Source organism: Agelaius phoeniceus, chromosome 1 (genome assembly GCF_051311805.1).
Source record: "Agelaius phoeniceus isolate bAgePho1 chromosome 1, bAgePho1.hap1, whole genome shotgun sequence".
Lineage (NCBI taxonomy): Eukaryota > Metazoa > Chordata > Aves > Passeriformes > Icteridae > Agelaius > Agelaius phoeniceus.
In genome coordinates, this window is record NC_135265.1 from 92564836 (window position 1) to 92589102 (window position 24267).

Here is a 24267-nt window from a genome sequence, read left to right on the forward strand (position 1 = left end):
AAATAAAAACTTTTTGAACCAAAAATAAAAATTAGTTTATTAATAACTTATCTCACTTCTAATCCTTTCTTGGAAAAGCATGTCACACATTCCTTCTAGATAGCATGAATTAACAGGAGCCTTTTTCTCTTTCTCTCACAATAGTCTATAGAAAACTGAAGCAAATCAGCCGTATTGTTTTCTTCTTAGATGTCTAAGAGCATATGATAAAATTGTATTGGATTGTTAGTTTTGTATCATAGGTATTTGTAAGCTGCTTTTCAACTCAGCATCTGAATGCTTAAGGGAAACAGATTTTTTTTTTTTTAAAGGGATAGTTATATCATCTTTTTAAAAAAAACACAGCCAAGTCCACATAGGTGTTGGTTGGGGGAAGATTTTTCAAACTGAAACCATTTAAGCTTACAATAATTTAGGGAAAAAAAAACCCACCACCAGGACAGTGATATTTTAGAAGAGTTTATAGCCTACAGGCATCAGTCTACAAACAATGAACATGTACAGCAATAGTTCTCTAATAAAATATATGCTCAAGTGCACTTGTGCTGTTCATCATCACTATGACTACAATGTTCCTCACAGTTCAGCATCTTTCCTTTCAATTGTACACTAAAATAAATCAGAGATGTGACAAATTGGGTTGTTTGAACCTGTGGCTCTGGTAAGCATCACCTGTGATGCTTCTTGCCCCGCCAGCTGTGCCATGGCCAGTGTCTCAGATGAGTGGGGAGATCTGCTAGGCTCCCTGTTGAGGAGCTTTCAGACTTTTCCAGACTCCAAAAATTAAGTCCTACATGACAGATGAGGTTTTCTTTTTATTCCTGGCCCACTGTCTCTCTTGCAGAGAGTGTTTTCAGGAAAGCAGTGAAGGATGTGGCTTTGACAGCTCCAGGTACTGCAGGTTCTCAGAAGGCAAACAGAAGTTGGATTTTGATCCTGTCTCATGGTGCTTAGTGAAAGGAGAAAGACACCAAATCCACCTCCTAGACATGAAACACGATTTGTCCTTTTTGGTTTTCTTGGTAGCAAGCCTGTCCTTTCACAAGGGTGAGCAGCATGACCTCAAATTATGGGTCTTGTCCTGGAAGAGGGAGTGCAGACCTGGATAAAAAGCCCCATCCTGATGGTGTGGGAGCCTCTTGTTGAGGCTATGAAAAGTGCATGTGCAGTCTGGAGGGTGAATTAAAAGTGCATTGTTACTTAATACAAGAAGAGTTTAACATTTCATCCTCAGTTACGCTGACCATGTTTGGCTCTGAGCTCATCCAGCAGCCATGCCAGAGCAACTGTGGCACTGTGCAGCCTAAGGAGACCTTAACAGCCCTTCCACCATTTGTTCCCAGGGACAGACTCCTGCTAGAAGTGGGTGCAATGTGGAAAGATGGTGTGTATAGGAAGCTATTTCAACCAAGAGCCCTTATCCCCAGTAGTGCATGCCAGGTGCATCCCTGGGGGCACTGGCACCAAAACACCTGATACATCCATCTGGAAAAGACACTTTCCTGCATGCTGGAATGTATTTCAAAATAATGTACACAAGTAATATAGATGTTGCACATTTCAAACACCTCCAATGACAGAGAGAAAAATGGAACTGAGAAGCTGTGATATATGTCCTCTTGCTCAATTTAAAATCTTATGCTGAATAAACAGAAACATTTCTTATTCCAAGAATGGAGTCCTAAAAGCAGATTAGATGCTATATCATTACTACAAATTCACTTAAACATTCTTTTAGAAATGAGTAATCTCAGTGATACTGGTTACTAATCAATACAAGATTCAAAAAATGCTCCATAAAATTCGACTCAATTATCAAAAGCATCTTATTTCTCACTTCCCATCAGCCTTCATGTGAAAGTTCATTGTGTGCAGATTGAAATTCAGAACACGGTTCAGAATGAGTTCTTTCCTTTGGTACCAATCCTATTGTCAAGCTCCACACGACATTCAGAATCATGTTGTGCTATTCCTGAAGGAATATAAATATCCAGAGCTGTGTCAACAATAAGTCCACTACAGACCACGATAGCAGGCATAGAAAGTGCTTTGGTAAAATATGTCTTTTTAGAGCAGTCCGCACTTTTTGTGGCTCTGATGCAATTCCATTTCTCTTTGTAAAAGGAAGAAGTGCAGCAAGTTCAGGGTCTTGTGAACTAAAACTCCTTTCATCATCTGAAGCATTAGCAAAGCATGCGTGACTTGATGAAGAACAAAGGGATTAATGGTGTTCTGGAAGTTAACTATGGCTCCTGTCAGTGTCCACAACATCATGTCTTTTGGGGAGGGAGGAAATAATCAAATGTAAATAACATTTCATGCCATCTCTTGGGGCTGCACGAAAGCCATATAATTTCTCTCTGTGCAAGATGGAGTGCATCTCTCTTAATAGTTTGAGCTGGTGCTTTCATATTGATTGATATATTTCAGACAATTTAGCTTGCTCCCTACTTACAAGCAATTAGTGCCACTTCCTGACACAAAACACATATCCTTGGGCAGGGAGAAGGACTTATTTGAACCTTACAAGCTTAGAAGCATCCTGTGATTCAGACAAAATCCCACATTTAAAAACTGTGTATAATTGAGACTGTACTGCAATACCTGCTGAATCTGCACCCTAATGCTGTCCATATTTTCTACAAAACAACCCCAACCATTAAACACAGAGCAATGCTGTTCCAAGAGCATATGCAATGCTGTCTGTTGGGTGCCATACAGCCACCAGCCATGTGACTCAGAAAAGGAAAAGGTGGCTGCCCTCCACACTCCAGCTGAAAAACTGAGATATGTTAGGAGACAACAGGGACTCCAGGTATTTAGGTAACTTCACAATGAGGTCTCATCCCTACAGCAGAGTCATCTGTGCCCATGCCAGGAGGCAGAGCAGCCCAAAAAGGGAAAGGCCTACAACTTGCTGATGGCCTGGAAGTCTGGAGAACAGTTCCTGCACAGGGCAGCCCAGCAAAGGTGTGGTGGGAGTATCCCAGAGAAGCAGCTCCGTCCTTAAACAAGTACTTTTTATCTGTCAGAAGCAGGTGGTCTTCAAACAAGTTAATATTCATTTCAATATGTCCATCTAGGGAAAGAGACACAACATTTCTTGAGTGGAAGCTGGGACAGGAGACATTGATGTCTACAAACAAATCGTGTAATTACAGTGAATCAAGAGATCTGCTCTATCTGCAAACATTTCTATTCATCTCCTATCTTTTCAGGTAGAAATTTCACTATTCATATGAAGAGATTACTTATTAAATCACTCTGTCAAAAAGCTTGAAGCTGGATTCAGACCTTTATTACAGTTGTATAAGTGATGGAAATGCTTTGTGCAGTTACCTTCAAAAAGAAAAAAGAATGCAAGCCATTGTGAAATCATCCTAATTCACTACAAAAACATTATTATGCAGAAACCAAAAATGCCATATTTCCAGGTACATCCTATTCAAGGTGCAGCAGCTGTCACTTGTCACATAGAGTGACAGCTCACCCAATAGGTCTTGTTCTTACCTGGAAAACTTCTGTCAGACAGACAGAAACACATGGAACAAGATAGCTGATGCTCTGGACAATCTAAATCCCTAATAGTCTCATATTTCTGGGCACAAATGTAATCATATTAGACAAGTTCCTCTGGAAATGTATTCATTTGGCTTTATTACCCACCAAAGGAGATTTCACAAGGTTCTGGAAATCCAATAAACCTCCCATTTATAAGTCACTGCTTGCAAATACTTAGAAATGTGCTCCATTGGAAAAAGCATATTACTATGTTAATGGACACATATTGAGCTTCCATGAGTTTCAGAAGTTCTTTCTGAATTTTTATGGAGAAACAAGAGAAGAATATATCATCATTTAAGCATGTCATTATTGTAGACCATAGTATCTCACTAACTTTAATGTGCATTAGGTTAGTGCTGGTACCTTGTCTAATTCTTCTTTTATATGGCACAATCACTGTTTATGTTAAAAAAATATACAGTTCCCCTCTCTCCTTCTTGACAATTCTGCTTTTCTAAGTATATTGTTACATATTAACATAATGACAATGTAATTGCTTTTGTGCTTGTAAGCATTATATATAATGTGGATCAAGAACAATGCAATCTGTCTGTGTTGTGTAAACATTAAAATAACTAAGAAAATTAAGTTTGGACTGTTTGGTAATGATACAAGGGTGAGAAATATAGCTGTTCATAACTGCATATGGCTATGCTTGAGAAGGCTAACTGTATAATGATAGAAATCAATGTACAGCATGATGAAAATGGTTAATAAACTTTGAAAAGTTATGCAAAACCAGAGTATGAGAACAGCAGAAGGCTGGAGAAAATTAGACTGAGAAATGCAATGAAATATAACAATAAAGACAAGCTTATGTAATTCTGAATTACACACTGTCACAAGCACAGGGAAGTAATAGTCCCTTTCTATATGACTTCAGTGGGCTGACAAACTGTATGCTGCATAGACTTGTGTGCTTCTGCAGCAAAAATTAAAACAAAATAAAACTGACATTACAGAAGCCCTTGACAAAAATGTTTGAGAATATTTTACCATATAATGTACTACTAAAACCAGTCATTGGGGACAATTAAACACAGCATAAAACATGTCATTCTTTAATCTGCTTTTGCATTTTGATTAAGAATTGCAGATAACAATGTGAAGGGTATTCTCAAAGCAAGGGGTATAATTGACAAGAGCCCTAGCACTCATTAACTGGAGATTAAATTTAAAGCAAACTGAATACCCATCTGATGCAGAATGCAGAGAGCTGTTGGGGCAATGGAGATCAAGTTCAATGAAATATTTTATATTTTTGCCTTTGAGGATGCAAAAAGCTAAAAGCAGGATTGAAAAATTGTCATGATTTTATGAACACAGTGTGGAAAATCTGCAGAACTGAGTCAGGCGTGACCTTCCTGGTACACCCAGGCACATAGAGGTTACTGTGCTGGGAATTAGCCCCCGTTTAAACACAATTCACTAACAAAGAACCAAAACAGCCTGATCAATAAGTGACAAAAGCATTTATCAGCATCTGGAAATCAGTTTTACTGATCAGCAGTTAGTCTGGAAACATTTGAAGAAGAGAGATGTCAACAGATCAGAAGAAACTGAGAAAAGGGTAACAAACTGATTAATGCACTAAAAAATTGATTCATTAGGAAAGATTAAAAGATGTAAAGGTGCTAAGTGACAGCTCATATTTTATTTATATAAACCAAACAAGAAGAAAAATTGTTTGGAATAGGTGATTGAGAGTAAGTGGTATGGGCAAATAAATTTGTGCCAGTCCTGAGAATGGTTTGAAGCTTCCCCTACTGTTCCTGCCACCACTCTGAATAGATGTCAACAGAAGGTGTTAGAGTTGGAAGGAAACAAAGTGTTCTGGAGAAGCATGTGTTTGAAACTGGGTTTTAAAAAGTAAGGATTTTGTTTTGCAATGGCCACAGAATCCTTTGTGTCCCATGGTTGGTGCTAGAAAAAGAAATCTCTCAGTGTCCTGGTTTTCCCAGCAGCAAAGTGGGCTCAGTAATATTTCTTGACTCATGGTGACATTGTGACAGGAAATTAAATGAGAAGAAATATATATTCAGCTGGGTTCTTAAAAATCATCTTATTGACCCAAATGGGCTTTTAGTCATGCCTTTTGACTGAATAAAGATATTCTGGGAAAGAAGAGGCAAAACAACTGCAAGAAGAGAAAAAGATGTGGCACCATGGTGAATGGAAAAGGGAAAAGCATAAAATCTAGGGAAACACCTGAAAAATTAAAGATTAAAATAAAAGAAGGGAAATAGAGAAGGACTATAGAAGTGGGGTAGAAAATGCAAAATAGAGTGGCATAGTACAAGGGAAAGAGTTCTCATCTTCCCAATAATAACCTGCCTGAGCACGTTGCTGCCTCAGAAATTGGTGAGATATTGAGGCAGCTTTATGCCCTGGAGAAGGACACAGCTGGACAGGGCAGCAGGGTGCTGGGGGGAGGGTGTAAAATGGCCACTGCACCACGGCCTGTGTGCTTGCCCCAGAGCCTTGATGGAGTTACATGGGCAGGGAAAGGGCACAAGCAGTAATCAGCCTTCTCTCTCCCAGCTCTTGGAAGCAGCAGCATCAAGCCCAGCTTTACTGAGTTCTTGCCCTCCCCTCACTCTGTCCTCATTACTGTGACAGCAAATTCAGTTTGGCCTAAACTGGCTTTTTTTTCTCCCTAGCCTTGAGTGGGGTTAGATACTTGAATCACTTGATCAAGCTCCTGGACCAAAATCTAGATGTGAAACTTTGACAGAGGGCGAGTATTGATCGAGACTGGTGCCACATATTTATTCCTGGATGGAAAGGAGCAAGAGAGTAGTATGCTAAGCACTCCTTCTGTTCAGCTGAGAGCCTTCCAGACAAGAAAACCTCTCCACAGTTATGTTTGCATGGAAAGTGTGGCAAGAACCACCTGTGCAGGGTCTGCTGGATAGACTCCCAAATCTGACATCATTGTAAATCCTGGGCCATGCTGAAGACCTCAGGAGTAACACAGAAGAAATTCTGTGGTGCTGAAAAGAAAACCTAATTAAATACAAAGTTTAATAGATAATAAGCAATGTATGAACCTAAATTACATAGCCAGTGCCACCTGGTTCTTTCCTGGTTTTGCACTAATTTTATTTTATCAGAATAGAGTGGGACTATATACTGAAGATAATTATTTGTATTATGCAACTTGCAAATACTGAAGATAGCAGATTTAGGTAGGTGTCATTTGATATTTTGAGCACAAAGCCCCTGATAGAGACAGATAAATAAATTTAACTATTGGATAAACTGAGTACCTTTGATCAAGTAACAAAATTGAAATACTTTGTATGAGAGAACTCCTGAGTTTTTTTTTTTTTGAGGCTGATTCTAGATTTCATTAGACAACATATTTGATTTAAAACCAGAGGCAACGGGCACAAAGTGAAACACAGGAGGTTTTCTCTGAACATCAGGAAACACATTTTCACTGTGAGGGTGACCCAGCACTGGTGTAGGTTACCTAGGGAGATTTTGGAGTGCCCATCCTTGGAAACATTAAAAATCCATTTGGACACAGCTCTGAGCAATTGGCTCAGGATGGCCCTGCTTGAACATGGTGAGTTGGATAAGATGACCTTTGGAAGTCACTTCCAGCCTCAACATTTTTGTGTTTCTTTGATTCTGTGAACACTGTTCCAGTTTACACTCTTAATATTTTTGATGTTTTCTTTACCAATACAGGAGTTGGGAAGGGCTTTTTTGGGGGATAAGAAGGAAAGCTGCGACTAATAAGTACAGTTCTCTCTCAAAATACCTGGCAAGAGCAGGATTCTTGTGTCTGATGCACAAGGCCGCAGGAGGCTCCAAACAACGCTTTGATGGTTTCACTAAATTATAGATCTCTGCTCTCCAAGACAAAATAAAACAGTGCCTTCACAATTAAGTGTATCTGTATTGTATCCAGATCTCTGGCAAATGAAATCACTCTCGCTGCTCTGGCAGCTTCTCTCTGTTCCTTCATATTCCCTGTTTCCCTTTGGTTGTACATCTTCATTTCTACAACTACTGGAGAAAAATCAGGGGGTAGGAGGGCAGAAATTGTGTGTGCATCAGCAGGGGACTTAAAAACTGCTGGTGGTATTCAAGAGTTCACCAAAGATGACAATTTTCAACAATCTGTATAGCTTCCTACTTTCACAGAAGAGAAGTTGGAGGTGAGCAAAAGTGAAGTTGATGGATAATTGCAATAAAGTTACACTTACTTGCCAAAGATGGAAGTTACCAAATGTGGCAGAATTTATTGTGATCCCAAAGACACACAAGATCTGTCATTTTGTTGGTGTGGCTTTCCCTCTGTCTGCAACAATTTGCATCCCAGAAGCAGCTTGCTCAAATTCTTTCTGAATTCTTTTGCTTTTAAAGCTGGCAGTAAAGTGTTTAGGTTTTTTTTTTTTTTTTTTTTTAAAGACATATATCAGAGAACAGAGTAGAAATGAAGACCCAGCTGGCATAGTGTGAATTTGCCAATCAAGCATGACTGTATCACTCACTTTAAACTAGCTAGAGATGCTTCCAGACAGACAGAACTGCTCAGATGTGGCTTTCTAGATAAAAAATGGCATGTCATTTATCCCAGGAGTCAAAAAATAACAACAACAACAAAAAGCCAAAACCAAACCCCATAAGGTTTACTAACAATCTATCTGGACTTGTTAAAAGATTTCACACTAAGGGCAAATCATGCCTGACAAATTTGGTGTCCTTCCACAATGGAGTTACAGCATTGGTGGATAAGGGAATAGCAACTGACACAGTCCATCAGGACTTGTGCAAAGCATTTGACACTGTCCTGCACACCATCCTTGTCAGTACATTGGAGAGACATATTTTGATGGATGGACCACTCAGTGGATAAGAATTTGGCTGGGTTGTCTCATTCAAAGGGTTGCAGACAATGGCTCAGTGTCCAATTGGAGTCCAGTGATGAGTGATGCTTTCAGGGGTTGGTATTGGGACTAGTGCTGTTTAATGTCTTTGTTGGTGACAAGGACAGAGGGATTGAGGGCACCCTCAGCAAGTCTGCCAATGTCAGCAAGACTGGGGGCAAGGGATGCCATCCAGAGGAACCTGGACAGGCCTGAGAGGTGGACCTGTGTGAACCTCATGAAGCTCAATGAGGAAAAGCACCTGGATCGGGGCAATCCCAGCACAAATTCAGGGAGAGAATGGATTGAGAACAGCCCTGGGGAGAAGGACTTGGGGGTGTTGGTTGATGAGAAGCTCAACCTGAGCCAGCAATGTGCACATGCAGTCCAGAAAGCCAAACATGTTCTGTGCTGCATCAAAATCAGCACGGCCAGCAGATCAAGGGAGGTGATGCTCCCTTTCTACTCCATTACTGTGAGAACCCACCTGGAATACTATGGCCAGCTCTGGGCCTCCAAGATAAGAAGGACATGAACTTGTTGGAGCGAGTACAGAAAAGAGACACAGAGATGATCAGAGGGTTGCAGCACCTCTTCTATGATGACAGCCTGAGAGAGTCAGAATAGTTCAGCCTGAGGAAGAGAAGGCTCCAGGAAGACCTTACAGCAGCATTCCAGCATCTGAAGGGGGCCTACAAGAAAGCTGGAGGGGGTCTTGTTACAAGGGTTTGTATGGATAGGACAAGGGGCAGCAACTTTAAACTGCAAGATGACATGTGGATGTCCCATCCCTGGAAGTGTTCAAGGCCAAGCTGGATGGGGCTTTGAGCCATCAGGTGTAGTGGAAGGTGTCCCTGCCCATGGCAGGAGGGTTGGAACTAGATGATAGTTAAGGTCCCTTCCATCCCAAACCATGCTAGAGCCCAGCATATAGTTTGCCTGTCTAAGCTAAAAGACATGGGGAACTGAAACAAAGTTATACATTCAGCTGGGAACTCCCTACAGCAGAGTACCCACTGCCTTGGAAGAGGGACGTTTGACCTGGGAGAAGTACTGTTACTGGTAACATTTGTTCTGAGACCTATAGTTTGTAATTGTGTATTTTTTCATTGTTGTAGATGTGGAAGTGGACACAAAAAACTGTGCAAGACTGTTAATAGAAAGGAGGTTTAGAATATACTGAAAAGATGACTGCATAATCTTGAGGACTGGAATAAAAGAAATGGGATGAGATGCAACAATGGAAAATATATGATCATGCACTTAGACATTTATAAAAAGCATTATTATTATTATTATTATTATTATTATTATTATTATTATTATGGACTGTAAATGACAAGTACAAGGAGTAGCCTGTATTTGTCACTCACAGCATGACCTGAAACATCAGTGAGATTTGGTCATATAAAAAGCAGATTGGCTGTATTAGGAAAGACAATTTTGGAAGAAATCAGGAGAGATTACCTCTATGGCAGAGACTGGCAATTGTTTGTGAAAAGCTGTTACAAACTGCAGCTATGCTGAAGAAACTGAATCCAAACTTATCTAGTGCAGTAAAATCTGAGCTACAGAGGCTCTGTCTTACAGGAGGAGAGCAGTAAAATGTACTGATAGGTTAGACCTGCAAACAGTGGCTGTAACTACTGCCTATAAATGTATTACAGATTTAAATTCAAGGGAAAGAGAAATGACTAACTGGAGCACTGGATGTCACAACAACAAATGGGTATGAACTGGTCTTGAATGTGTTTGAGATGAGAGCTGTCCTGGCCCAGCCCTTCAGCAAGAGGCACAGTAAAAAAGCATATTTAGTGTATGATGGATTTAGATGTGTTTCAGGGAAGAAGGTATACAGAGCATTTGCTCCTACAGCAGCAAAATGCTACCTTCAAAACATCTCTGCCAGTCCCAAGACCCAAAGATCCCAAAGGATCATCTGCTTAGATAGCAGCATGCAGACCTAGAGAGCTTTGAACATCCTGGCCCGTGTACCTCAGCAGCCCAGTTTCGTCAGCACCAGTTCCATTTGAGTTAATGCACCCCACCTTACTGAGGAGCAGAGCTCTTCTCACATCTAGCATCACCAAGTAATTACAGAAGGACATTTTCTTGGCAGAGGCAGCCAGTGCTGAACCCCCTCTGCCAAAAGGAAATTGCTCTCTTAGTAATACAGGACTTAGTCTTCAATGCTGTATTTAAATAGACAACAATCTGACTTTATATGTCTGACTTTATATGTGCCTCCCAAAGCTTACTCCTGGATTTATGGCCTTGCTCTTGACTGCTCTGGTTAACAAACTGTTCAAAAGTCTCCTCAAACAAGAGCTATACCTTAGTGCAAGCCAGATCTCCTCACACAAGCTCTACACTTTACAGCCTGTCAGTGGTGTGTAGAAACAGAGAGATGAAGGAAAAAGGCAGGTTTTATTCCTGAAAAACAAATGGTTTGCACAGTGGATTAAAAAAAACTCACATGAAACGTGCCAACTGAGACAGGAAAAAAATCTCGTTGAATGTAAAGCATTGTCTTGTGTTTTCACTATGCGAAAACAGTCACTGTGCTGTCAATTTACACAAAGCTTTCAGCCACACAGATACATGCTGAGCATCTGTACTCAAGATATGTGCCTGATACCTTCTACCTGTGCAGTGCTTCTGACCTCTGAAGTGTCTCCATGTAAGGGACTGGAAAACCCGTAGATAGGAAAAGCACTCTGTTAAAAACTCACTGCCTTCACCGCAAATATATTAATTGACTTGGACTGGTGCAAACGCTCTCGCTATACATGCTGGGCTTCCATTCAGCAAAAATTAAACACAACCCTTACAATTAATAGAAGAGACGGTCTCTTTGCTTTCTTTCCCAACCCCACTCACGCCGGCTTATTAGTGAATAACAAAAAATCACCCGGAGAGTGACAAGGGCTGTGCCAGCGGTCCTCCTTCCTCGACGCCCCTGGGGACCCTCTCTGCCCCGCTCACCCACCGGTGCTGTCCCCGCACGCCTGTCGCCTGTGCCCGCTCCCAGCCCGGCCCGCCCGGGACCCGCACCGCTCCCTCGGGGGCGGCCCCGCCGTGAGGGCGGGCGCTGCCGCCGCCGCTCGCCCTGCCCGCCGAGCGAGGAGAAGCCCCTCACCTCCCCTCCGGTCCCGGGGGAGGGGGCTGCTATCACGTGTGCTTCCTCCCCCATCTCTCGCTCTCTCTCTCCCTCCTCCTCCTCCCCCTCCGCGGCGGCGGCGGCGGCGGCAGCAGCCTCTCGGCTCCGCTCCCTTTGTTGCAGGCGGAGCGGCGGCGCTGCCGGGCGCCGCGCACAAAGGAGCGCGGCCGGGGCGAGGCGGCTCCGCTGGGCGGACGGGCGCGGACGGAGCGCGGCCGCGGCGGGGACAGCCCTGCCCGCGCCCCGGCGGCGGCGGCGGCGGCGGCGGCGGCAGCAGCGGGTCCGTGCGGCCGCTGCGGCGGGGATGCTGAAGGTGCGCTCCGGCGCGGCGGAGAAAGGAGGGTCCCGCCCGGGCGGCGCCGCGGGCTCCGGTTGATGCTGCGGGCCTGCCGCCGCCATCCCGCTGCTCCTCGGCCGCCCCTCGCCATGCTGGGAGAGAGCCCGGCCGCCGCCCGGCCGCTGCTGCGGGCGGGACCCCCGCTGGCGCTCTGCTACACCTCGGCCCTCCTGGTGCTCGCCCTCTCCGCGCTGCCCGCCGGCCGCGCCTCTCATCCCTTGCCCGGCTCCGAGTGCCAGGGCGGCGGCAAGGGGAAAGGCATCAACTGCTCAGGTAATGCCCCGCCGGCTCCCGCCCCGCGCCCACCCCTGCGGGCAGCCCACGCGTGCACGTGGAGGGAGGGCTGAGCGCGGCCCCCTGCTCCGCCCGGCCCGGCCCGGCCCGGCCCGGCCCGGCCCGCCGTGCCGCTGCGGGCGGCGGAAAACAAAGGAGCGGCGCCCGCCCCGGCCCCGGGTGCGGCGAGCCGGTTCCCCGGCCGGCCGGGAGATGCCCCTCTGCGGGGCGCGGGGTGCCCCCGCTCCGAGCTCTCCCCGCCGAAGGGAAGGGCTTTGCCGCCGCCTCTCGGCTTTTGTTGCTCCCCGCTGCTGCCCCCGCCGCGGTGCCGGCAGGTGCGCGCCGGCCGCCCCGGGGCTGCCCGCATCCCGCCCCCTCCTCCGCCGCCCTGCCCTGCCGCTGCCCCGGGCCCGTCCTGCCGCTAGCAGGGGGTGCGAGCCGGGTGGCAGCCGGGAGAGCAGCCCTGATGGCTCACACGGGCTGTTTCTTGGGTCTCACTCTTGCTGTGAGCAGCCCAGCCACGGGGTAGCCTCTCCGCCCGTCCGTCTGCCGGCTGTCGTAGAGATTCAGTCATGATGAGGTGTAGGCAGCAAAATACCCCGCGATGTGCTCAGAATAAGCTTTCTTGGGTTTTTTCCTGCTTTGGTTGCATGGCATACATAATATACATAATTATGTGCTGGTATTGTAAGGTTGCAATGTGGTTTGTCATGACAGCAGCAGTTTTCTTAGATCTTGAGGGATATGATGGTTTTGAAGTAGAACAAAGTACATACATACAATATAAAGTTTACAGGTTTTAAGAAAGATTTGTTTGTCTTCTAAACTACTATTTAGAGAAGGGAATTTATTTTTTTTTTCTCTGAAAAATGGCTGTGGATGCCTCCTCCTGCCTTTTAAAATGATAGGTTTATTGCACTGCGCGAATCGCCAGCGAGAGCTGTACAAAGTGCCTTCTCCAAGGTGATGAAGGTTTCTCGCCCTGTGCGCGGAGCCCCCCGCTCCCATTGTCTTCAGCGGGATCGGAAGGCAATTTACACGTTGGAAGGAACTCTCGGTGCCTTCCAGGGTAAGGTCCCCAAACTGTACCAGAGATTTCAAGAAATGAGTGAACGGAAGAGTGATCTGCCTGCCAATTACATTTTACAATACGGATAATGCTGCTAAAGCAGGCTATCAAATTCGCAGACCAGCAAACTGTGGCAAAATGGTCTTGCAATACAATAAATCTGCTACACATTCTTGAAATGCTCCTCTTCATTTTACCCAGATTAGATATACACTGTGTTACTGTGTGACAGTACCACAATGCTACTGTTTTGCTGCTGCTGCCTGACTTTTCATTCTGTTTGTAGGAATATGATGGTTATTTTTAAAGAGAGGTTAATAGGTTAATGTGTCACTGGCGTTAGCGGCTTACCCATCAGAGACATATGGGTCATTAGACCATGGCATGAGCATAAATCAGTGAGATTAAATATGGAAGGCTGCTGAAATGTATGAGGAAGTTTCTAAGATGATGTGGAGCACAGGGATATCATTATTTAGAAACAGCCACAGAAAGAGGGCTTTCCAGCCTGGAATTAGAAAACCGTGTGCTATATTGAAGGCATTCAGCATGGTTCTACTAAAAATAGGCACAAGCAAATGTATGTGCTATATACATACTTGTGGCAGGCACTCTTTTCAGGGTAACTCCAAAAATATGGAAGGAAAATTTTGTTTTAAATTCAGTAGTCAGATTCTGCTGTGTGTTAACCGTTTCATGGAAAATGGCAGGGTTTCAGTACTCAATTTTATTTTGAAAGAACTAACATCAACACACCATATCTGGGTCAGATTTTCCCCTCACTTACCTTTGCACAGCTTCATTAACTTTTACTGAAGGAGCTACTCCCTGAAAAAGATGAGTTTCCTGTATTTACACGTGGGACCAGATGTTGGCATTAGCACCCTTCTCAGTGGACTGCTACGATGTACATTGCTGTTTATACTGAAAGTTCAACTTGAGAACACTACTACTACTTCTCCAAATGACTGGACTCTCTAAATTGCTTTCCATATTCAAAGAAGCAAAATGCTTCTCCTTTCTTCTGCTGTTTTGCAAGTTTAATATGTGCATCAGTTTGACCTGCTGCCCTAACAGGTTTTTTGCACTTCTTGAGATGGTTCCTGGGCTGGTAATATTTTATCATTGTTAGATTATATATCTACCTTTATTTATTTGTTATTTCTTTTCAGAAATGCTGAAGCCCTCTCCTTTATTGCTACAGAATATGCTGCTTAAGAAAGAGTTTGCTGTAAGAAAAGAACATTACAAGGTGGAGGACACAGGCAGACAACATGAACATTAAGATGGCTTTTTCAGCCTTGATTCTGCTCCTTTGGCACATGTATTGCAGCTTGGCCTTTTGTTAAATTATGATATAATTGCATCATCCCTGGCCAAAGGAAGAACATTTGATAAAATGATTAGAGCAGGAAACAGAGAATTAAGATGTATCTGGAGTTAATTGACAATGCGGACTTGTGTGTGTTTGCTCATCTGTCAATCCATACTTTGCTAAGCTACTGAAATAAAATAACCCAGTTTTACCCAGAATGGGGTAAAACCAAAATAGGTATTTCTTGCTGGAGAAGACAGTCCTAGGCTGGTGTTTGGAGATGTTACATTATTCCCAGTGCTACCTGTAGTCTTCTTCCCTAACATTCCCAATACTCCCTGACTGTCCAAGTGCTGGTGGTGTGATGCTGGGCTTGGACTTTGGGGTAGCTGTGTCCTTAGTGAGGGGGCTGTGAACTACAGAGGGTTATTGGGCATCCTGAGTGTGAAGGTAAGCACAAGGTGTAGTTCCTTCCTGAGCTCCTAATGCCATGGTGCTCTCTGGAGACACAAACTATGCATGGGCATTGCCAGTTTTAGTGTTGAATCTCTGGTGTGAGATGTGCTCCGGTCACCTGTGGAGCCACAGGGGTTGTAGCTGGATCATAGCTGACCAAACGCTGCAGATGTGGGTGGAAGGTACACAAACTCAATGAGAGACACTGCTCAGTGCACTGGTATGTGTGTCTGCACCTGGGATTTTAATTAACAGGGATATGCTTGTGTTGTGAGCCTTTCAGTGTGCTGCTCCCTCGTGTAATAAAATAGACTTGCTAGGGATGATTCCATGCACCACCTATGAGTCTCATAGACTGTGTGCTGCCCCTGTAAGATCTCTCTGAGTGAAATGAGTAAAAATAAAGTTGTTTCAAGACAGCTTATTGAGGATTGAATGAGCAAGATGAGATCCTGTTTAAATGTGAATACGGTGCATTTGTTTCCATTACTTTCTTGGATGCCTTCATGTCTGTCCTCCAGATCCTGTAGCAGGAATCCCCCAGGCTTACTATTGATGGACACCTATTATGGTGCTGTTGTAGCTGTTTTTCTTATGAGAAGATGAGATCTAAATCTACTCCTATCTGGTATGTGTACACTTGAGGTGAAGCCTCAAGATAATTAGTGAGTTGGCCAAAATGAGTTTTGTGTGCACTATTTCTCGCTCTAAACTATTGTGTTGTCTGAAGCTTGGATCCAGGCTGTCCCTGCTGTAAGAAGGGAGAGTGAACACAAGCATGGAGCTCCCTTGGCCCAGTCCACGTGGCAGATGTGACCGTGGATTTTGGAGGATATAAACCTCAGGCACTGCTGGTCTCTGGAGCTCAGCCGTGGTTTCTGCCTGGGCTCAGTGGGGACTCTGTGAACCAGAATGACATGTGGCCTCAAGACTGGCTTTCATCTGTGCTTATCAGCTAGAACAGACATATCCTTTGTGCTTTTTGCTCAAATTAAGTGGATGAGGGGTTTTTTTTGCTATATCATTCTAAGTTACACAGAGCAAAACCAATTTGTGCTAAAGATATGCAGCCATGTTGGTGAGAACATTTAAGAGCAAGGGATGTAAGAGAGATACAGGTTCAGGTAAATTATAGTATTTTAAGAATTACATGTTGTTTTGTGTTTGCATAATTCCACTTGATCTGAAATGGTAGATGAGAATAATTGGTTATTTTATCTAAGATACTGTGAGCTATGTTCCTGTAAATGAATTATAACAGTCAAGCCAAATAAAATGTGATATGTGTTTGTGCCAATTGAACTTCTGAAGTAAATGATCTAAACTCAGTCAGGTTACATGTCACTTTGAGAAACTATCATAAGGCATGAATATAAATCAACTACATGCAAAAAGTAAAAGCAATTATTAAAAAGAGAGATTAAAACTCGGACAGTAGCATGCATATATTTGTTTCCCTTTAGTGTAATTGCCTGGACATGAAATGTCCTTGCAATACAGATTCTTATGCTGATTAAAGAGCCAAAAGGTAATTAAAGTAGAATTGAAAGTGTCAGAATAGCAGAAAATCATCTTGTAACAGGTGTCACTCCATCATTGTCACTAGTGGGAACTGGTAGTGTGATGGAGCAATTGAGGCTTGACTGAGGGGATTGGATTGAATCCAATTTCTTTATTGGTTTTTTGAAAAGAGGAAAAAAGAAGCTGTGTTTGTTGTGGAAAATACTGCTAAGGAAGCATTCTTCCTGTACCAAGATCTCTCAGATAATTCCTATTAAGGGGAAAACAAGAAGTCTGGTCCTTTTCTTCCTGTTGATGTAGGGATAAATATTTTATACTTATATCTTGTCAGTTTTCTTCTGGAGTTGACAGTAGACTGGATAAAGGGGAGAGTTGATACTTGGACTAGAAAAAAAAAAGAAGCTATGGCCAAGAACTTTGGATAGAGAGATACAAATGCAGAGAATCCAACTGATATTGACAGGAGTCTGTACCCTCTTCCTGGAAAGAGATCATTCCATTCCACCATTGATCCATCAGCTGAAAGCACTTGTGCCTTCTCCAGCCTGTGGTCAGACTCTGGGGAGTGTCCCCAAAGCAGACAGTGGCAATAGTTCCCAGGGTAACAGTAGCTGTAGCAATTGTGGAAGGAAGAATATTGAGCATCAGGAATGTGGAAAAAGGATCTATTCTTCTAACTTGAGACTCCTGCATATTCCCCCTCCCTGGGGGCTCACAGGTGCTGTGGAACAAGAGTGGAGATAGGGGACATGTTGGTATTGTGAGGTGGAAGCTTGTCTTTTTCTAAACTGACTGTAGTGCTCAGCAGAGCCGAAGACCAAGTAGAAGTACTCTTTGAGAAATTGTTCTATCCCAAAAATAGCTTTCCATAAGAAAATGATAATTAAATACTGTGCTGGAAACGAAATAGTCCCCTCTAATTGCTGTAGTTTATTCCTAGATCATCTTGAAATTCTAATAATTTAGAAATATAGAGAAATAGAGGAAGAAAAAGAGAGAGTGTGGGGAGTGGAGGAGTGGAGCTGTATTTTGTGGAACTCCTAAGTGTGTAAGGAAGAGCTTTTTTCACTAAATCGGTTGATAATAAATTTTATGAAACCATTTCTTGGTCTTCTTTGTATGATATTTTTCTCTTACAAAAGGAGAAGTAGTTACAGAAAAAATCTGATTAGGAGTAAGCTCAGCAGTCAAAACTGTGATCTGATGATATTAAAGTTTCCTGGAGAACCTGAAATCTGTTTATTTGTCTTGATGAACAGCTACAATGTATCTTTGGTTCTAATTTAGTTCACAGATGGCTTCAGGGGGATGTGAAAGCAGAATTATTTAATCTTGTGTTATTAGGACAGTATCTAGTGGTGCCATTAGTTGCCATTAGGTATCTAGGATTTATGGATCATATGTTTTACTGTTTGTTTGTTTATTTTAAAGGAGAAAAAATTCCAGGTCTTTTTTTCTCTTCAAGACTCTTTCCAGGGAACTTCTGTGTTCTGTGGAGCAAGATGCCAGTGAAAGCCTTTGCTACAAGAGTACCTGAAAGACTTCAGTTCTCACTGACCTGGTTACATCCCCAGACCTGGCTGGCTGGGAGCTGGTAGACAGATCGGGCTCTGCATGCATTTGCATATCCATTGATGTGAATTTCTCCATTTAAGAGAGCAATTTAATGTTACACTGATATCAGTGTTCAATTTCTTTTAAGTTGCTCTAAAACTGGTCATAGTGTGGTTTATGAGGAGGCAGTGTTTGACTAGCAAATCAGGATTTATTTTAGGATAATTTAAATTCTCATTACAGTAGACAATTTGTAAGGACTGAAAAGGCAGGACTTTTCTGATAAAAGATTATGTGTTACAGAAACAGCGTTTAAAGGATCTGGTTTGGAATAAAATTAAACCCCTGTAATACCTCTCTTTTGATTTCGTATTATAAAAATAAATTTAGTTGCAGTTACAGTCTTGAAACACCCACATTATATAACTGTGTTCAAGCTGGCAGGATCCTCATGCATGGTTCAAAAAGAGTGTTAATTAGGACCAGCAGGAAAACATGTAAAAATTAAAGGGAAGAAAATCTTGAACAAGACAAAACTGTCAGTAATTTTTCTGAAGTCATCTAACTTGTCTTGGTGGGTGCTGGGTTTTCTCCACCTTTTCCCATCAGGCTGAGACCTCAGTGTGCTCCTATGTCTCTTAAAGAGGAGCAAAACTCTCTGTACTTTTGTAAGATGCATTGACAGGGAGAGCAGCCAAGGAAGAGAACAGGTACAATGTCCACAAACAGACAAAAGGGTGTTCAGGACACGAAATGGTTCTTCTCAGGTCTTGTCTGGAGGCCAAAACCTCCTGAAATCTGGCTCTGCCTGGCTGCAAAGCTGTAGGCAGCCTCATTCCAGTTGCCTGGCTTGCTGGCAGGCAACAGCCGTGTTCCTGTAGGAAAGGCCCTGGGGCATCTCCTGTGCCTACCATGAATCTCATGGGATCCATGTGGAAGCAGATGGGGTGAATGGGGGCACTCAGGCAAGCCAGAGAGTTGGAACTGTGCAAACTCTGGTCAATCTGGCCCTGATCACCACAGTGTGTTCCAGGGAACACAAAATGCACGCCTTTAGGGGCTCCAACTGCTTTATCCCAGATTCACCCCTCACTGTTCCTACCCAGCTTCAGGAGTCTGACACGTGCCAGGGTTCACCTGACCAAAAAATGCTGCTTTAGGAAGTGTTTTAAGCAGTCTCAGCTATTAACCAGTGAGAGCCCTGCAGGTGGTGAGGGAAGAAGGGAGAGCACAGCCCCCATGAAAACGTATTGTCACATCTGTGGCTCTGTGGCTATAGAAAACCTCCTGTAAACACACATATTTCAGCAGTGGGTGACAAAGTGTCCTGTTGCTTAAGCCTGAAGTGTATGGAGGAGTTTGTTGTATCTCACAAGAGATTTACTTGCTTTCTTTCCTATTCACAGACACTTCACATGTGACTACAAAGAATGAGTGTTTGGATAAACATCATTTGCAGAAGTGGCTCTGTTCTCTCTGAAATTTTGAACTGAACAAGATTCTTAGCCAGAGCAGCACAAAAGCTTGAGAGACAGGATAGTTAAAGGTGTTCGTGCATGTGCCAAAAGTGTTCAGAATAGTCTAGGCATTCAAAATGAATGAGTGCTTTTGAAAATTCAAGTTTTAATCCTTAAGGATGTCCATAAAACACAAGAACAAGTTATAAAATCTTTAGCTGGTTGGTATAGACAGCTAAAACAGAGCTTTAACAGGTATTTCCATCAAAAATTTGATAAAAAATTGTGGTTGGATAGCATTATGTTGCTTTAAAAATTCAGGGAAGCATTGATCTAATGAAATGTTTACATTTTGCTAATTAGTATTGACTCTGATTGTGTGCTGCCTCTGCCTGATCCCTCTGGGAGAGACAGAGGTCAGTGTGTTGTGCCAAATGGGTTCTCCTGAGCAGCAAAGAGCAGCAAAAGATCCTGAGATGAAAGAAAGGGGTGCCCTGTCCCCTCCCCGAGCGACATTGCCACGTGCAGTGGGCAGATGAATGGTTCTTTTCCTGAAGCACTACCTCTCTCTCACAGAGCTTTTTCTTCATCCTTCACCTCTCCCAGGATTTTGCAGAGACAATTCTGTGAGGCAGAATTCTTTCTTGCTGTCTCGATTGGAAGTATAATTTTATGGAAGTATCATTTCAAGGTTATAAAAGTGAAAATAAAACAGGCAGGCTCCTGTTGAGGTTATAGAATTGTTTTCTCATATAAAACATGGGGTTGGGAAGGCAATTTATTTCATTGTATTTCTACTCTGTTTTAACTGCAAAGGATGTCCTTTTCTTCACTTGTGCAGGTGTTTACACCTACAAAGGATGTCTTTGTGAAAACAGTTAAATGTGTTTGTAATGTGCAAAACTGGTTCTGTGCTGTAAGAAAGACTCTTTTTCACGTGAGAAGCAAGTGGCTATGGTAGGGATGAAACAAAAATTTTGGCTAAAAACCACAAAGAACAGATACTTTTTTTTTTTCCTGCTCTTTGTTAAAACCTATGTCTGCAATATGGAACAGTTATCCAGGTGAGAGAACACAATCTCCACATTTGCAAGTGATATTCATGCTTCTGACTGAACAAACAAAGAGAATCACTGGAACCAAGCTCGAATTCGAGTGTTTTGGGTGATTTATCTACCAGATGGTAAATGCAGTCCAATGTAAAAAATTAGTCTGGGAGCAGGGAATCAATCATTCAGCACACTGATCAGCAAAGGGATTTGGGTGTTATAGCAGAAAAATTAATGAGCTGGCAATCCACTGCAGAGCAGCATTAAAACAAAAGATACTACACTATAATAAAAGAGTCTTCATCCAGAAGACAAAGAGATGAACATCCTGCTTTGTTAGACACTTGATAAACGTAATCTAAAGTGGTGTATTATATACCAGGCCCCTTATATTAGTCAAACATAATGACTCAAAAATTCAGTATCAAAATCTGGAGATCAGAGTTAATTTGGGAAAGTGAAGCTTTTCACTGCTTTCACAGTTCTTTCCCAAATACATAGGTTTTTCTGACACAGAAGTTACTTACTAGTTTTCTGTATTATGGTAATGGATATTTCTGTTCTATTTAAAGTCACCCTACTATGCATTCAGAATTACTTAATGAAAGATTATAAGATACCAATACTAGCTTTATGACATAATTACATCTTTCTTTAAAAGTCCTGAAAATGTGTCCCTAGCCTCTTTCAGTTACTCAGGCTACAAGAAATCAGAATAGTTTTACCACCAAAAGCTCTTCATGACTTTTCTCTGATTTTCCTTGTGAAGCATTGAGTCTCTATCTAGAAAATACTAAGAAAAGGTGGCTTCTGTGCTCATTTTCCACTTTTAAGATATTTCTTTTGGGTTTTGATTTTTTTTTTTTTTTAACTGTAAGGATTAGGTGCAGGATAGGCTGTTTGGGGAATGCCGTGAGGTACAGGATGCTTCTGTAGGGACGAAGGGCAGCAGCAAGGTCTGGCTGTGCTGGTATGGGGCCACTTGACATGGAAAATCCGTCTTTTGCTCCCCTCTCCACCCTAAGGGATCAATGCATTTCTGTGACTGCAGGTAACTGAAAGAAATAGGTTTGTAACCTGTCTCTTTTCTACTGTGGAAAGCAACCAGAATCTGCTGTTATGTGTCCTCTGTGAGTAAATGCTTTTATTTCTGAAAAGAGTCAATGAGATCAGAGACCTTTGTGCCATGTTGTCCTCCAATTTTGGTCTTTTCTTATTTGGTTTGGTTTTTTTTTCCTTGGGGGTGAGGATTGGTAGGTTGATAAAGAGCTAACAAAGCACATAACAAAAATCTCATGTTGATCATGCAAATCTAATATCCAAATTGTCTTTCATTTTCTTACTATTTCTTAGTATTTCTCCATGAATAACTTATTTAAAAAGATTTCTACAAACAGGGGAAGGGAGCTGATGGTCTGACTTCCTAAGCAGTAGAGCAAAGCCCGCTACCTAAGGATTTTTTCCAGAATTGCTAACCACTGATTAAAATCAACGGGAGCTCCCAGATCATGGTCTTTGTGAAAATCACATTTCCCTTTGTTGAGAGTAAGGAGTAAGAACCTGTAAATTTTAGTCTGATACAGCTGTACAGATTGGAGGTGTAGAAACAATGATATTCCATCGGCTTGCAGCCAGAGCTGTACCAAAGTCATGGGCTCAACTGCTTACATTTCTCCAAGCTACATGGACATGTTTGTATCCAGTTCAGTCTGGGTTTACTCATGAACTGTACCTCAGTCAGTGTTTGTGTACCCCAGGACTGAATTGTCCTTTTATTCCATTTTAGAGGTGTGGGTGTGAGACAAAAGGCAGAATTCAATCATGTGCATGTTTACCTGTAAGCTTGTTATGTTTTGTTGGTTTTTTTTCCTCCTGCTATATTTATATGAAGATTTGTGCTGGCTGAATTTTTTTTCCTGCCATTTTGGGTGTGCTGTTACAGACAGCTGACTGAGGCTGTGAAGTGAGTGTGGCTGTGGCCCTGCATTCAAAGAGAAAACGCAGATTAAATTCAGATTAGCAGCGACACAAGGTCTCCCAGTGCCCCAGCAGTGAGAGGGTGCAGAACAGGGATGATAACGCGTCTGGTGCCCCTCTGCAGCCCATCCCCCTGGCCTGACTGGCCGTGCCTGGGGGCAGGACAAGGTTCTGCTCCTTGCTCACTTGGCCAGCTGTCCGAACACCTGGCAAAGTCGAGATGTCCTTTTGCAGCACCTGGGCGAGGGCAGAATGACAGCAACAAGGCAAAGTTCCCTGGTTCTCTGCTGCCCACTGGGTAGTGGCAGCTAATTTACAGCAATTAGGAGGTGTCCCTCAAGAGCTGTGAGCTGACCCTGGGAGTATTTTGGCAGGGCCTGCTAGCTGTGCTCCCTGGCCCCGGGAGGACAACCCATGAGCTCTCTAATCCAGCGTTACATTTGCCGAGGGAATCCCCAGCTGGCAGCCGTGAATAATTTCCACCTGCTTCGAACTCTGGAAGTGGCATGATGGGAACAGGGAGAGATGGATGAATATGCTGAAAAAAGAGGTGGCCTTCTGTCTGTCCCTTAGGAAAGGCTTGTTTCTGGCTCTGAAATGCTGAGTGTCACAGTTCCACTCAGGTCCAGTGGCTTTGTCCAGCCTGCTGCTGTGGTGGGCTGCAGAGATGCCATCAGCTCCCAGCAAGCTGGAGTTCCACCAGTTCTCCACAAACCCAGTGGCTCTTCCAGCCCTGTGCCAGCCATCATTGCCAGAGGTGATGAAACAGGACAGCATGTCCTATGTATGCCATGCTGTAGCCCAACTATAAACTCCCAGCCCCTGAAAATCCTTTCCAGGCTGGCAAAGGGGCTTAGCAGGAGCTCTGGGAATTGTGTTTCTCCTGGTGTTTCAATATGGATAAACGAGCGGGCAGAGAGGAATTATTAGCTATAGATTTATCTGACAAGAATGCATACAGGAGAAAAATGTTATTTCAGTAGGCTGAGCAGTGATTTGGGTTTTTTTGAAGTGTAATAGAGTTGTTAAAGTTTGAAAGGAAGGGAGCTGGCTGCTCAGGTTCTTCCTGGCTTCTGTAACTTATTGGAATTACCAGAACTCATTAAGAAATCTAAATGATCAACCAGGGGCTTGTTTGTTTGTTTTCTCCCTGTGACTTTTATGTGGCTGGTTATTTTGTTTCTTTTCCAGTGGTTTTCTGACTGTTTAATTACAGTTTTCAAAACTGTACCTAAATAGCATAGTGTATGGGTGTTCAGAGGAGAGAGTTTCTGCAAACCTAATTATGCTCCAGCACCATTCATGCTGCTAATGTTTCAGGGATGTTACCCAGGAGTTAATTTATTTCCTTTTTCTGTATACAAAATAGGAATCTAATATTATTTTACAAAAGCTTGTGTATTGTAAGAATGCACCACAATGATTTTTTAGTTTATAGATCTGCTAAAGGATTTTTAATGAGAGTGAAGTGCAAGAGGAAACTGAGGTTTTCATATTAATTTGGAAACTATGAGATCTAACTGTTACATTTTAATCTCTTACATGGAGAGTACCCTCTTGTTGGAATTAACTTCTGTTTAGTATTCTAAAAGTGAAAAGGTACTTAGTTCTTTGAAATCAGTAACCACTTAAGATGTTATTATAAATTATTAATT

At 42.9% G+C, this 24267-nt stretch overlaps 1 protein-coding gene across 1 annotated transcript in view; it reads left to right on the forward strand.

Annotated features, from left to right (window-relative positions):
• The first annotated feature begins 11549 nt into the window (after positions 1-11549).
• Positions 11550-24267, forward strand: part of TMEFF1 (transmembrane protein with EGF like and two follistatin like domains 1) — a 113803-nt gene continuing 101085 nt past the window's right edge. The window contains exon 1 of the mRNA XM_054637405.2: positions 11550-12214. Within this exon, the coding sequence (XP_054493380.1) occupies positions 11980-12214 (235 nt within the window). The 5' untranslated portion in view covers positions 11550-11979. The remainder of the gene's footprint in view (positions 12215-24267) is intronic.